The sequence below is a fragment of the Leptonychotes weddellii genome, chromosome X (assembly GCF_054177405.1).
Source record: "Leptonychotes weddellii isolate Sample4059 chromosome X, ASM5417740v2, whole genome shotgun sequence".
Lineage (NCBI taxonomy): Eukaryota > Metazoa > Chordata > Mammalia > Carnivora > Phocidae > Leptonychotes > Leptonychotes weddellii.
This window is the reverse complement of record NC_138385.1, coordinates 105466892-105482329: the sequence shown is the minus strand read 5'-3', so window position 1 is coordinate 105482329 and position 15438 is coordinate 105466892. Positions and strand designations below refer to the sequence as shown.

At 49.8% G+C, this 15438-nt stretch overlaps 2 protein-coding genes across 2 annotated transcripts in view; both read left to right on the top strand.

The window, feature by feature from the left end:
* The window catches only part of GYG2 (glycogenin 2), a 91559-nt gene that overhangs the window by 17269 nt on the left and 58852 nt on the right, over nt 1–15438 (top strand). The window lies entirely within an intron of this gene.
* XG (Xg glycoprotein (Xg blood group)) overlaps nt 14099–15438 on the top strand; it is a 17956-nt gene continuing 16616 nt past the window's right edge. The window contains exon 1 of the mRNA XM_081809292.1: nt 14099–14113. Coding sequence (XP_081665418.1) covers nt 14099–14113 — 15 coding nt within the window. The remainder of the gene's footprint in view (nt 14114–15438) is intronic.

Genomic DNA, 15438 nt, shown 5'->3' with positions numbered 1-15438 from the left:
GCTTGTGTGCTCTCTCTATGTGTCTCAAGTGGAAAATAAATAAAATCTTTTAAAAAAAGATAGATGGAAAGATGATAGATGAAAGATGATAGATAGATAGATAGATAGAAAGCTGATAGATAGATGATAGAGAGATAGATAATAGAATGGATAGATAGAAGATAGATTTTATATATATATATATATATATAGGATGAATGGATAGATGGATAGATGCACAGATAGATGATCGATGGATGGATAGATGATAGATGGATGGATGGATTGATAGAAAGATGATGGATAGATAGGATGAATGGATGGATAGATAGATAGATGGATAGATGGATGGATAGATAGATGATAGATAAATGGATGGATGGATGGATGGATTGATAGAAAGATGATAGATGAGTAGATAGACAGATAATGGATGAATACATGGATAGATAGATGATAGATGGATGGATAGATAGATGATAGATAGATAATAGATGAATACATAGGTAGACATGTACATTTAATAATGGTTAAAATTAAAGTGTGGATCACAGGTCTCAGGGGAATTAAATGGGAAGTCTTGAAAAGATACATTTTTGGGGTACATGTCAGAAAATGTCAAGGACTGGACTAACACCCTCCACAGAAAGAGAAGGAGGAGAGCATTGGGAATATATACATTTCTCATCTCCCACTCAAGACCATGGCAGTGGCCAAGGATTTTCAGAGTTCTGTGATGTTTGTGACATGCCCTCTGCAAGTGAATCAAGGTGTTGCGTCCCTCATTGTATAAGCAGGGAGATAAATCAGGTGCACCTTCAAGACACCAGCTAATGGAGTGGGAACACTGCACCCAGAGAAGGGTGATACTTGGCATTCATAACGAGCCATCAGAGTACCAGGCTCTTTCCACAGATTTCATGGAATCCTCCCCAAATGCACTGAGATCACCATGACCATGTCCCTTGTCAGATACACAAAAATTTCAAGAGGTTAAGCAAAGCCATTCAAAATCATTGGTTCGGAATCCATGGTCCACTGGGAGAGGTGATTAACTGGTCAAGTCATTCAGATACATGAAGACCCTGAGCAGACTGCTGTCCCTGCTACCAACTTGTTGGGCTTCCTTGGGTTTGCTGTCCCCACCACCGATGTGTTAGACTCTGATGGCTCATTATGAACCTTAAGTACTACCTTTTTCTGGATGCAAAGTTTCCACTTCATTAGCCGTGTGCGTCTGGTGAGCAGTATGGATGCAGGCTCCTGGAGGCATGGCCTTAAAAAGGAGAGATTTCTTCGCACCTCGACATTAACCAGTATTTCACCCTTATTGGCCTGCGTGGCCACTAAGCCCCAACACCGGTTGGCTCAGGACACCAATTATAATCAGAGTTTCATTTCCAAATTTCACACATCCCATCCCTGGGGATTTGGTGAAGAAGCTACACCCAAGACCAAATACATCCACACCCCAGGGCAGGGAGTGGCCCCAGCTTTGGTGTTTTTCAAGCTCTCCAGGTGATTCTGTCAAAAGCAGGCAGGGCTGGGAGTGACCATGGCCCAAGCTGATATAAATCTGCAAAATTTCCTTGTATTATTGTAAGGCATTTTTTCCCCTCAGTTGGAGAAGGCTTTTTTTTTCTTAGCATCCTTAGCCTAAATGAGATCCCTCCCACTGTATTCTGTTGTAAGCATTTAAAGCAAATAATCGCATCTTTGAGTTGGTCAAACCTCAATTTCTGGAGAGATGAGAGGCCATAGCAGATGCAAGACTTGAGGAATGCTCTGGGGAATCTCAGGGTGGAGGAATGGTGAGCTTAAGTGGAGCAAACTGGGAATGCTTTCAATGACGTGGTCCCTCATGGGTGTGAGTGGAAGGGTCCCATGGCATTTACTGCATATGCTCATCTTGTCCCAATGCACCTTGATGTTGTACCTCATGTCTCTGTCTTACTTTTTTCATCAATTTAAACTTTTTTCTTCCTTCCTTCCATCTATCCTTCCTTCCTCCTTCCCTCCCTCTTTCTTTCTTTCTTTCTTTCTTTCTTTCTTTCTTTCTTTCTTTCTTTCTTTTCTTTCTTCTTTCTTTCTTCTTTCTCTCTTTCTTTCTTCTTTCTTTCTTCCTTACTTCCTTTCTTCCTTCCTTCCTTCCCTCCTCTTCCTTCTTCTTCTTCCTTCCCTTTCTTCCTTTCCTTCCCTTTCTCCCTTCCTCCCTCCCTCCCTTCCTTCCATCCTTGCTTCCTTCCATCCTTGCTTCCTTCTTTCTTTCTTGCATTTTTAAAGAAACCCACATTACCCTTTGGAATAGCAGAAACTGTGAGCACACTGATGTGGATCTATCATTGTGTCTCAATGAAATTGTGCTTTAAGTCCAGCTGTGGAGGAACCATGCACCCTCCCTGCTGCTCCTTGCAGGGACTTGGAGGCTCCTGAGGTCACATCAGGGCTCAACAGACAGGGCAATCAATTCCTAACAGAACCGAAATGAAAACCAAACCCTGCTTGCCCCAGGAGCCCCACCTTTTTAAAGGAGCCATCGATACACACAGCTGGAAATCAGCAGGTGGGATTTCGGGGCAGGGCTTAACTTTTGCCTCCCAGGTCAGGGCTGGGCTCTGTGAACTGAACTATTATTGCAAACCTAACAGAAATTCTGCCAGTTTCTGCCAGCTTGGGTCATGGTCCCTCCCAGCCCTGCTTAAACGCTTAAAACAATGGGAATGTATGATCTCGCATTTCTGGGGGCCAGAAGAAGGGACTGGGTTTTAGTAGGTCACAATAGGTTGTTGGCAAGGTGACCGCTGGTGAAGAAGCCTGCCTTCCTTTGTTGGTGGACCCTTCTTCCATCTTCAACATGCATTGGGAAGATTGGGAAGAGGACTTGGGAGTCTCCAACCCAGCAAGGGCAACGTCCACACAGGAAGCAAAAGCTATGCCCTCTATCTACAGTAGGATCATGATGGAGAAGTCATCCTCAAGATGCTGGGTGCCAACGGCATCACTGGATTCCTTCCACAGGCAAATCTCGGTGTTATTTCTCCATCCACCATTCTTTTTTGGTTGTCCTGGTCATCTGCAGTGAGCAGAGAATGCTTTCGTGATGGGAAAATGAATTTTGCAATTCAAGGGTTCAGGGAAGGGCGTTAGCAGTGGGGACGTGAGCCGTGGTGTGAGAGCCCAAGCCAGAGGAAGAGAGATGGGCAGCTTGGGGGCAGGAGGGAGCTCCCAGGGAGCACATGGGGGAAAGGCAATCAGAATGGAAGGCAAGGATGGCCCTTGGGGACAGCCAAAGGGACATTTTCAGGATTAGGGACTGGCCGTGGCCTCGGTCTGCTCACCTTGATCCCACTGCATGGCACAGTCTAGGGGGACATTTGTCAGCCTGCTACAGTCCCTTGAATGGGAGTGTTTTCTTAATTAGATTGAACACAATGTTGTGTCAACATTATTATTTCTGTCATTATTAGTATGATTTCATTATTCTGCCTACCACAGGTGTCTGGAACTCTGCCCGCTGAATCTTCCAAATCACCTCTGCCAACTTCTTGATGAGATCTACTCTGATTCAGTGTTCAGGACCCCCCAGAATGGGACCCCCAAAGGCTGGGGGACCACATAGGTGTGACAGGTGCCCACGAAGGATATGTGACCAGATGAGGTCTTGCGGTTGCACAAAGTGACCCAGGTGTGTTCCTTGAGGAGGGAGCATGGTTTCAGTATCGGCAAAGGGAGCAGAAGCAACCTGGGGTGTGGAGAGAAGCTGAGAGCTATAGTTGGATGTTTGTCCACCTTCTTCTCCACGGTGAAGGTGTTCTGCCAGGATCTGTCAGTGGGAATGTCAGGAGCATTCACCACAGACCAGGAAATCATGCAAGATCTCAAACTGCCTCACAGGGTCTGTTCTGCGTGAATGGCATGAGCCGAGGCTACTGAGAATTTCATCCAGATTAAGACAGTTGGAGTGTTATGTTTATCAGACAGAGACATGGACAAAGTCGGTGTGTAGCTTGTTACTCTCAATGCAAGAAGCTCAGGGCTTCTCCAATAGCATGATTTTTTTTTTTTTGAAGGCCGAAGCAAAATTCAATAACAAGAGTTTTTCTTGTTAATGTTTCTAAAGTCTGTGCTTGCAACCAAGATATCCTGATGGAGAGTCAGCCTCAGTTTACCTTCCTGGTACCCCTGCATAGACCTCACACCTCTAAGCTCCCTTTCTTAGGTGACTGGATTCTGCTTGGTGCAATCGAAAGACCTCCCACCTCCTGCTCTCCTAGGTTTGAAATGAAGGAGACAGGCTTCACTGGCCTCTCTGTTGTGTTGGGGACAGCCAATCCTAGGTGTGAGGTGAGCTGTCCACCTGCCACAGACACCATTCCAGTTGGTCTGCTTTGGACTGTCATGCTTTCTAAATTATAAGAAAGAATAAGCAGCAAAAAGCACATGGATGGATGGATGGATGGATGGATGGATGGATACATGTTTGAGTGAATGGATGGATGGGTGGGTGGATAGATGACTAGGTGGATGGATGGATGGATGGATGGATGGATGGATGGATGGATGGATGTTTGAATGGGTGGATGGGTGGATGGGTGGGTATATAGATGGATGGGTGGGTGGATGGATGACTAGGTGGATGGATGGATGGATGGATGGATGGATGTTGGAATGGGTGGATGGGTGGTTGGGTGGGTATATAGATGGATGGGTGGGTGGATGGATGATTGAGTGAGTAGATGTTTGAGTGGATGGTTGGATGGATGCATGGATGGATACACAGAGAGAGAAAGGTAGTTTATGAAAATGACAACTAGGATTTCCTCTTTGGGTCAGAGAGGGAGAATTACATCCCCAGCCGTGTGTCATTTGCATCCGGGTGGACCCTCCTCCCATTGTTCTGGTGTCCAGAGAAAATCCCAGTGCAGATGTAAGGTAGTCCTAGGCATTGAGCCCAGTTGCCTCTTCTGCAAGGTGACCTTTACCAAATCCTTCAACTGTCCTGGGTCTCTCTTCCTTCCTTTGTCAACCAGCAGCTTCCAGGCTTCTCCTTCTCTGTGATGTGTGGTCCTCCAGCGCCGAGCTGGGCAATCCAAGCCTCTCAGGGCCATGCTGGAAACCCCAGAATGGGCTCAGGTTCCTCTGGTGGGGTCATTTTTGGGAACCCCCACTCCACAGATGCCTTCCCTCACCATTCTGTCTTGTCCTTCATGCCCAGTGAGCCACCCCTGGTCAGCAGCAGCGGCTCCCTGACACAGAAGCCTTTGTTTGGGGCTTGCTGAGTAGGCACCGTCTCCTGAGTGGGAATCCAGAGGGGCACAGACGCCCGTAGGACGATTCTTTTCAAAAGCCATGCAAATTCTTGGTCTTTTACATCCTGTCTGCAAACGCATTCATACATTCCCTCCTCCCCATTGAGCACACGCCTTCTTGACCTTTTTACAGCTACAGTGGGAAGGCTGTGTATGCTGCCTATGGGGTGGCAGGAGAGATGCTCGCCCCGAAAGGCAGGGTCAGGGGCTTTGGTGTCTCCTAGAAGCCAGATAGTTGGCACTTGGGGCCACAGCCAGGTGATTCTTGGACTGATCAGCAGGGAAGTTAAGCTGGCACCCAAGGCAATGAGGACCAGGATAGTTGGAGACTGGATGCCCTCTTCCTGCTCCAGTGGATGGCATTTTCATGACCTGGTTCTCTTGGAGCACTCTGGTTCTTTGTTTTCCCCTTCCTGGTGGGCAGTAGGATTGTATTTACCTCCAGCTGGTCCCCAGGGCATCACCCCACCTCGCACTGACAAACAGTACACGGACCAGGAGACTCAGCAAATTTGGCCATAGGTGTGTTCTTTTCCCCAACAGTACCCACTGTTGAAAGAAACATAATAAGAGTGGTAGGATCGATGAGCAATAAGGATTTCCCTGCAGAGGTGGTTGCAGAAATCATGTCCTCATTATCGGATTTGTCTGCTTGTATGCCTTATAATTTCAGCCCTGATGGATGCACCATTTGTGGACCTGCGTGTAAAAGTGTGATAAAGCATAAATTGCTAACTGTGGGGGTCTTTCTCGTCACGTGCAAACCAGCCTTTCTTGAGGCCAACTGCAAACCTGGGGTACCAGTCTCGCCCTGCCCATCAACTGCTTTGGGTCGCACGTTAGCAAAGTGTATAAATTTAGCGAGAAAAAATACGTTCCACCATTAGGTGATAGTGCAATGTTTTGAGTCATCATAATACGACCAATTAAAAAAAATCGAAATAAAAGCTGAATTTCGTTTTCTACACCTCCAGATGCACCGGACCATAATTCTGAGCAACAATTTTAAGACTTTAATGTGTCCCTAGGGTGGCGCTAATGTGTAAAGAAGAGGGAAAGTAAGAATCGTAGGCGATGCTTCGGAGAAAGCAGAACCCTCCTGCAGTGCTGATCTCATGGTGCAGCCTCTGTGGGAAGCATAGACTTACCCTATGATCCTTACGGTGCCATCATCCCACTCCTACATGTGTTAACTCAGAGGAACAAAAAACAGGTGTTCACACAAATACCTGTAAACGCACGTGCCTAGTACTGCTCATAACAAAGGTGGAAACCACACAGGTGTCCATCCGTGGATGAATGCATGAGCTAAAATGTGTCCCCCCCCGCACAAGGGAATATTACTCATCCATGAGAAGAAATGGAGCTCTGACCCCTGCTACCATGTGGATGGACCTTGAGGACATGATGCTCAGGGAGGGAAGCAGACACACAAAAGGCCACATTGCGTGTGACTCTGTTTATAGGACGCGTCCAGGGCACGTGAGTCCATAGACAGAAAGCAGGTTGGTGGTTCCCAGGGGCTGCCATAGGGGATGGGGAGGGACTGCTCATGGAGACGGGGTCTCTCTTTGGGGGGGATGAGAATGTTCTGGAACCAGATAGAGGTGGGGGTTGCATGACATGCTGAATGTGCTAAACAGCCCTCAATTGTGCACTTGAAAAGGGCGAATTTCACGTTATGGGAATTTTACCCCAATAAAGAATAGATCCTAACACCTGGACATGTCCATGTAGAAGTCAGGTGCATGGCGCACCCAGCCCTTCCCTGGCTCTGTAGAGCCATGCTTGGAACCTGCAACACGCCTAGTAAAGGCCGTCTGCTTGTGGGACATTGACCCCTGGCTCTGTCCCGAACTTGCTGGCCCGTCATTCTCACAGTGCCCAACCCCACACCTTAGTCCCCACAACCCTAGAGCCATCCATAGCTTTCTTCTGCCCCTCTCTTCCCTAGAAGCTTCTCCAGGGAATTATTCCTGACCTAAAGCCCCCACCTGCTTCTACTACCTGTCACCTTCCAGAGCTTTCTGGCAACTTATGGAAGAGGCTGTCTCTAACCACCATCCTGAGCCTAGCCCCTTGGCTCCCCGTGCCACCCTGCGTTGCCTTCCCTGTCCTATCTCTCCCTTCCAGTTAGCTCTGGGAGCAGCTTCCTTGTTTTGGGGTCACAGACCACAGGGACCTGTCCGTGGCCTTCAGAGACACTTGGGTAGGAAGAGCCTCTGCTTCTGGAATCACCCATGCAGGGGGCCGGCTGTGAACTGGGGGTGAGTCCAGGTCTGTGTCATAGGTCACAGTGCTCACACACTTCCCACCTCACCTCATGGGGCCACACGCAAGGGAAAAATACTGGAGGAACAGATGGGAGAGAGGCGGGCTGGAACGGCAGGGACTTGACCTTCCCCACAACTCGCACTCCAACCCAGACTGCATAGTGTTGACTCTCTTGACCCGTAACACATCGATAGTCAGACCACATAAAGAAGATGCATGGACCACATTTGCGTTGATAATCCTAATCGTTTTCCGCAGAGAACAATCCATCTACAGGTGTTTCCTCTCGTGATTATGATTCCAATGGAGTCAGAGATACGGCCACATCCATGTTGCCCCAGCCACGTGCTCTGTTCAATAAATTTTATTTCACCCCTGCCCTTGGATGCACACAGAACGGTGCTCTTCCAAGAAAGAAATTGAAAAAATAAAATGAAATAAAAAATAAAAAAAGGGGAAGAAAACTGAGCCAAGTTCAGCTGGACTAGGAGTTCTAAGATGGAGCAAATCATCCCACCATCGATGTGGACTAGCGACGTCTTAGAGAAAGAGTGTGCTTAACTCTGAAAGAATCCAGGTTGTGAATGCATCTCATGGATGCCTGTCCCGGACCCCATCTGGGAGGGACATAAAAGCACAGAGGCTTTTCTCAGCGCAAAACACACCATTATCCTGCATTTACCTGCAATTCGCTCACCATCTGATAGACGTTTTCATCCAAAGCCAGATCCCTTCAAACCCAGTGTCTGCAAACATGAGGTCTGTGCTCACGTTGGGGGTGAATCCAAAAGGGATCATGCTAATCTTTTCTGCTGTAAATTTAACTTTTAAATACTCTTTCCAAAAGAACATGGCCACTAGCCTGTCCCTTGTTCGCCTACTCAGTGTTAGAAGCCTTGTTCATGACCCTGCAGATATCTTAAAATGTCATGTGTGCTCATCCTCATCTAAAAGTTACCAGAAGTTACCATGACACCTGCCTCCAGATCCTTTGATTTGTTGGATATCTACGTACATTGCCCTGTTTGCCAGACACCAGATAAAATGACTTAGCAATTGCCCGGAGAATTGAATCACTTCTGACAGTTGGGACAGGTCATTCATGATTTTTATAAGTCGTTTTACACGTGGGAGTTAATCCGTTAGGATTTGCTATCGGGTTTTTAGAGGACGTACGTGTTTCTGTGGGAGACTTCGGGCTGTAGAGTTGGTTTTAACACAGCAGGCGGGTTTCCAGCACTGGATGGATCTTACTTTGGGGAGAACATGTATCTTCGTAAGGGATTCATGTAAATTTGTGTGGGTATGTGTCAAAATTTGCAATTCTTTATATGTTCAGTTAAACTGGAGGAAAAATGGAAGTATGGGGTCCTTCTTTTGCAATTTCTACATGTCTGCTTTATTCTTGTATCAATTTCTAAGAGGTGCTGATGTGCTGTTTCACAGTTGAAGGACAGTAATCAATTCTCTTCACTGACCCAAAGTCTCAGCTAACCCAGGACCATCCAGCTGGACCTAAGGAAGACATGCCAGCCTAAATTCAAGTACTGATTAAAATACATTGAAAATGGAATTGCCTTTTGTAAAGAGCTACTTTATCCCAGCACAAATGTGGAGATGGTGTTCCTGAAACTGTGTTCTCAAATGGACCACTTTTGAGAAATTAGAAACCTATCTGAACATCTCAGGTTCTCCTTCATAAAGGATACCCATTTGATTAAGAAATGCTATTGATTGGGCACCTGGGTGGCTCAGTCGGTTAAGCATGTGCCTTCAGCTCAGGTCATGATCCCAGAGTCCTGGGATCGAGTCCCACATGGGGCTCCTTGCTCAGCGGAGAGTCTGCTTTTCCCTCTGCCCTTCACCCTGTTTGTGCTCTCTCTGGCTCTCTCTCTCAAATAAATAAATAAAATATTTTTTAAAAAAAGAAATGCTATTGATTACTTGTGAATCAGAAATACAGGGATACAGAAGCAAATGTCCATCCATAGATGAACAGATAAAGAAGAAGTGGTATATGGAATATTAGCCATAAAGAGGGATGAAATTTTGTCATTTGAGGTGACATGGATGGACCTAGAGGGTATTATGCTACATGAAATAACAGAGAAGGACAGAGAAGGACAAATACCATATGATTTCACCCTTATGTGGAATCTAAAAACAAAAACAAAAACAAAAAAAACCCCAAACGAATAAACAAACAAAAAGCAGAAACAGACCCATAAGTGCAAAGAACAAAGTGATGATGGCCAGAAGGGAGACAGATTGGGGGGTGGGCAAAATGGGTGGAGGGGAGAAGCAGACACAGGCTTGCAGTTATGGAGTGAGTACATCATGGGGATGAAAGGCACAGCGTGGGGAATGTGGGCAGTGATATTGTAATGGTGTTGTTGGTGACAAATGGCAGCTACATTTGTGTGGAGCTTAGCATTAACGTATAGAGGAGTTGAATCACTATGTTGTGCGCCTGAAATTCATGTAACATTGTGGGTCAACTAAAAGAAGTGCAACCCTATGCAAAAAACAAAAACAAAAACAACAACAACAAAAAAAACAAACACAAAAAAACCCCAGGAACGGCCTAAATTCTGCCTCAAACCCGTTCGATTTTTCTCTCTGTCCACAGTCGTGTTTCCACGTCCTTTACCTGGAACAAATGATAAATCATTGGAAGAAGACAGGAATGCATTGTTGAGCTTGCTCCTGGTTAACCTGTAAGCTTCTGTGGTGAGAATGTGGGCATGCCACCTTTGGGGGGCATCTTTGATCCCCCCAATGGTTTATCGTTAATTTGGCAGCCATGCATAATGGAAATGGAGATTTTTCCATATTGTGAGGATGATCCCTTGTTCTCCGGATAGTTGTCAAGCACTGTGGGCTTTGGGGACGGATGGTCCAGCTCCGTTTTGCCCACAGGTGGTGGCTGGCTGTCACCCATTTTGCAGGGGAACCACTCACAGGTATAGTGTTTTGTTGGCATGTTAATCATGAATTTCAGCTAGCATCCTCCAGGTGGAAGGCTCCGTGGGTGGTCCCAATTTCTCAGTCCAGGTGAGAAGCCGGGGTCTTACCTCCTGTGTCGGGGGTGGAACCCTGCACACCTGCAGAGAAATCCTGTCCCTGGAAGGTGCAGGGATGGGCCGCAACTAAGAGCATGTACTGCAGACGCTCACAATGAATTTCCTTTGCCTATTGACTTTGGTCATGGTGCGTGGCCTGAGCAGGAAGGGGACAGAGTGAGCATGGATGACAGAGCGAGGGTCAGGGACCAGACCCACCTCACAGAGGAAGATTCCAAATCTCTCAGGCAGCTGGTTTCTGTGACCTCTTCAGAGGACTGGAGAATGTGAAGGTGACAAGGAACATGATGCTCAGAAAATGGCAGGACCCGGTGCATGGCTATGGAAAATCACCAAGGGCCATGTTTGTCAACTCATTCATAGCCTCATGTGGGAGGGGAGCACAGAGCCTCATGCTGGGCCAGGCACCTGGTTGATGAAATCTTGGCATCGGGGCCAAGGGGACCTCATGGCACCACCAAGTTAGGAGCTGGGTGCAAGTGGCCGGCTCAGGACACCCAACCAGTTGGGGTCTCTCCATGCCAACAGCTCAGCTGGGGCTTTCCAGTGCCGGCAGTTGCTCGGACAAACTCACTGGAGTCCACTTTTCAGGTGTTTCTGTGCATGCATGGTTTGCAGAGGCCACTGCTCTTCTGGAGATGCAAGACTTCATTCACGGGGAGGACAAAGGCAAGCAAACACGATGACCCTTTTTCTTTCCACGCACAATTCTGGTCTGGCATGAGCATAGCATGCACAGGTGGCCAGTAGGACCCTCATCACCTGGGCTCTTGGTTCCCCGTTCTCGACATTGCTCCCCCCAGGTGTGGTCCTCTGCATGCCTCAGCAGCCTCTGCATGCCCCAGGTGCTTGCTGGAAAGGCCACATCGCCCCTGCTTCCAAGATGGACTGCACTGGAGTCTGCATGTGAGCACACTGGCCCTGGGCATTCCTGAACCCATGAAAGTTGGCCGCCCCGTGATTCGTCCTGACCACCCACACGGCAGTGTCTGACTTTCTTGAGGTTTGAGATGTGGCCGTGAAGACTCAGAGAGCCTTCCAGTCTGGAGCGTGTCTCGTCTCTTGGAGGATGGTGCCCTTAGGAGTATGAGTCACTTATCGCGACCTCACACAGAGCAGCGGGGTAAAGATGGACCCGTGGACATAAAGGGGTCTGCACCGCTGTGGCTGGCTCGGGCTTAGACACGCAGCAGATGGCTTCTCTTTGCCCCGGGGGCTTCCTCTGTGCTTCTTTAAAGATCTGCATTGCAAAGAAAATACCTGTTCCAGTTTCAGTTCCGTGGCTGTTTTCACAAAACCTTCAGTCTCACTGGTCGTCAGCACCTCCTTCTTTGTGGTTGAAGAAGCCTGGTGCACAGCACAGCAGAATCATGTCTCCATGGGGAAGGCGAAAACAAAAGCCGCAGAAACCGGAGCCAGTGAGAACCTGTGGGCGGCTTGGAGGGGGCCTAGCGGGGACACATCCCGGGTGGGGTTTCTCCTGTTTCGTGGGTCACCTGGTCGCCTGATGCACGTGTTTTTGCAGAGGGTACTGGAGCAAACCACAAGGCTGCCTCCCTGGTCTGACCCCCATCCCCCCGGGGAGAGCATGCTCATCCTATATCCACATATGCGGCATCCTCCCTCCCCGCTGAGGTTCCCGATGGAAGAGGGAGGACAGGGTTTTCCTGGAGAGTCGCTCACTGATTTGGCGACTCAAACAAGGACTTCTGTGTTGCGGGATATTAGGCTGCACCTTGTGGGAGGGCACAGGGAGAGAGAGGAAAACGGGAATAGGGACCGGCGTGCCCCTGGGGGGTGCACATCCTGTGAGTCATCATGGGCAGCCCTGCGAGCAAGGGGAAGGAAAGGGCGTGGGAGGTGAGCAGGATGAGTTTGCCATGCAGACGTGTCCTCCGGGGCCCAGCGGGACTGCATACACCCCACAAGGTCTGGGCTCTAGAGCAAGAAGGGGAGAGGTATTTTGGGTGTGGTTCCCCCAAAGAAGACCCTGGGGTCTGGCCTCAGGTGAGGCCATCCTATGAGTTGGGGACCGGCCCATGGGGAGCCCTGGACGATGAAGCACACCCTGGAGCTCGTCAGACCCTCCTCCCAGCAGCACTGGGCTGTCCCCAGAGCAGGTGACCCAATCCTGGGTCCAGTAACACCGACCTCCCTGGGGACAGGCACAGGTCTGGCCAGCAAAGCACCCCGAAGTCACGTAGCTCGGAAACGTGGAAAGTATCCACGGGGACTGGACATGCCAGATGGTAGCAGCTGGTTGGGCAGATCCCACAGGGTCGGGGGCTCAACCCTGCAAGACCGCCCTCTACAAATTGCAGATGCCGATCCCAATCCAGCTTGTCCCCTGTGGTGCTGAACAGTCAGCTGCCGATCAGAGGGTCCCATAACCTCCTCCTCCTCCGGTTCCTTTAATCGGCTAGAGCGGCTCACAGAGCTCAGGAAACATGTTACTCACTAGATCGCTGGTTGATTAGAACAGGATGTAACTCAGACGACGAGATGCAGAGAGTCAGGTGTGAGGAAGCGGGCACCTCTCTCCCCAAATCTCCACGTGTCCGCCAACCCGGACGCTCTCCGAACCCCTTCCTTTTGGGAATTTTTTTCTTTTTTTTTAGGGAGGCTTCATTGCCCAGGCATGACGGATGAAATCACTGGCCATGGGGGATCGATTCCACTGTGAACCGGTCACGGGGGGGCAGGAATGAAATTGCAACCTTCCCATCACAAGGCAACCAGCTCCCAACCTTACGGGGCTTCTCCCCAAAGTCACCCCATTCACACAACAGAAGACCACTAGGACTGTCAGCCCTTAGGACCGTGGAGGGTTTTTGGAGCGAGGAGGCACCAACGGCATGCACTTATATACATGGGTGCAAGCTGGTGTCCTGGTTTGACAAGGGAGCATCGGACGTCTGCTTCTCTCCCTTGGAAAGAGTCCATAAATGCTAAGCCCCCTGCCCTCGGGTCAGTGGGCAGGAGGGTGGGATTTGGTCCTGCATGTAAGGAGCGGTCCAGCATGCAAGGGGAACCCACCATCTGTTGCAAAGACTCAGCAAAGCCGCCCCGGGGCCAGCACAGAAACGGACGGGTGTGGCCGAGCCCCTCGCACACTTCTGCTTTCGGACACTGAAAATGGCACTTGCGTGGCTAAAGAACCGAGAGCAGACCCGACGGGGAGGCGCCGGTGCCAGGCTTGGCCATGGCTTCCCACCCGCGGCGCCATATTGCGTGGATCAGACGCGGGTCTCGGGTCCTGCCCGCGAGCACAGGGCACCCACGCTCCCGATGTGGGCGCGCCTCACCAGCTCTGAGCAATTCCGACTGCACCCGAATATCCTTCCAGTAGAGAACAGGGGTTTGCTTGTTTGTTTTGCCAACTCATTGGGAATTCTGCAGTTGCTTGCAGCCAGGAAAGGTGATGGGTGCCGAAGGGCTCAGCATCGCAGCGGGATGAGCGGGAACAACGTGGGTGCTCTCTTAGACGGTGCTGCTGGCCCTCCCCACCGCCCCGCACAGAACGATCCCTGATGGGAAGAAAAGCGTGTGGGCGCAGAGGGGATGTCATTTCCCACTTGGATCTCGAGTCTGTTGCCCAGGATCACAGACTGGGGCCGGGCGGGAGCGGTGGGGGTCTCAAGAAGGTGGAAATTCATTCTGTCCAAGGGCTGGTGAGCACAAGCGTGACATCCAGGGATCTGTGGGGCGCACGCGCTCCGCAGGTTCTCGGGGAGGATCTGCGCACACCGCAGGCTCTGCTCCATTCATGTGGGCTCAGACGCACTGCACCGCTTGCTCACCGAGCCGACCTCTAATTGCATCCAAGAGGGCGGCGATTAGAGGACCAGCACCACCACCTGCACCCGGAGAGCTGGAACGTCGGAAAAGCCGGTGGTGTTACCTGCTGTGAGTCCGAACGCCTGAGAACCTGGAGCTCCGTGCACGAGGGTGGGACAAGATAAACGTGTCGGGTGCAGCACAGAGAGACCGCAAGTCCCTGTTCCTCCACCATTTTGGGGGCGGGGGAGTTTCTATTCTGACATCAACGGATTAGGTGAGGCCCACCCACGCCAAGGCGGGCCATGTGGTTTAATGAGTGCAAGATGCCGTGTTGACAGAATCCCGAAGCCCCGGGTTCAGGGGCAGCGGAGGCTGCAGGAGACCCTAGGGAAGGTTCAGGGGAGGCTGCAGGTGACTCCCCAGAAGTCTGGACTCGGCCTGCAGCCCTCACTCCAGTCGGGCATGCTTCTTCTGGCTTCCAGCTCTCTCGAAATGTCGAAAAGTCGCAGCTAACAACTTTGCTTTCCCAACATGCCCTTCCAGATGTAAAGTTAGAACCATCACTGATGGCCCCGCGGAGCAGGGAGCCCGACGCGGGGCTCGATCCCAGGACCCTGGGATCATGACCTGAGCCAAAGGAAGATGTTCAACTGACTGAGCCACCCAGGCGCCCCTGTTCTTCTTTTTCAAGACTGTCTTGACTTATACACCACATCTTCTTTATCCACCCATCTGTCGATGGACATCTTGGCTCTTTCCATAGTTTGGCTCTTGTGGACATTGTTGCTATGAACATTGGGGTGCACGTATCTTCTTCTTTTTTTTTCTTAACATATATTGCGTTATTTGTTTCAGAGGTACAGATCTGTGATTCAAGTCTTGCACAAGTCATAGTGCTCACCATACCCTCCCCAATGTCTATCACCCAGCCACGCCATCCCTCCCACCCCACCCCCCACTCCAGCAACCCTCAGTTTGTTTCCAGAGATTAAGACTTCCTTATATCAGTGAGG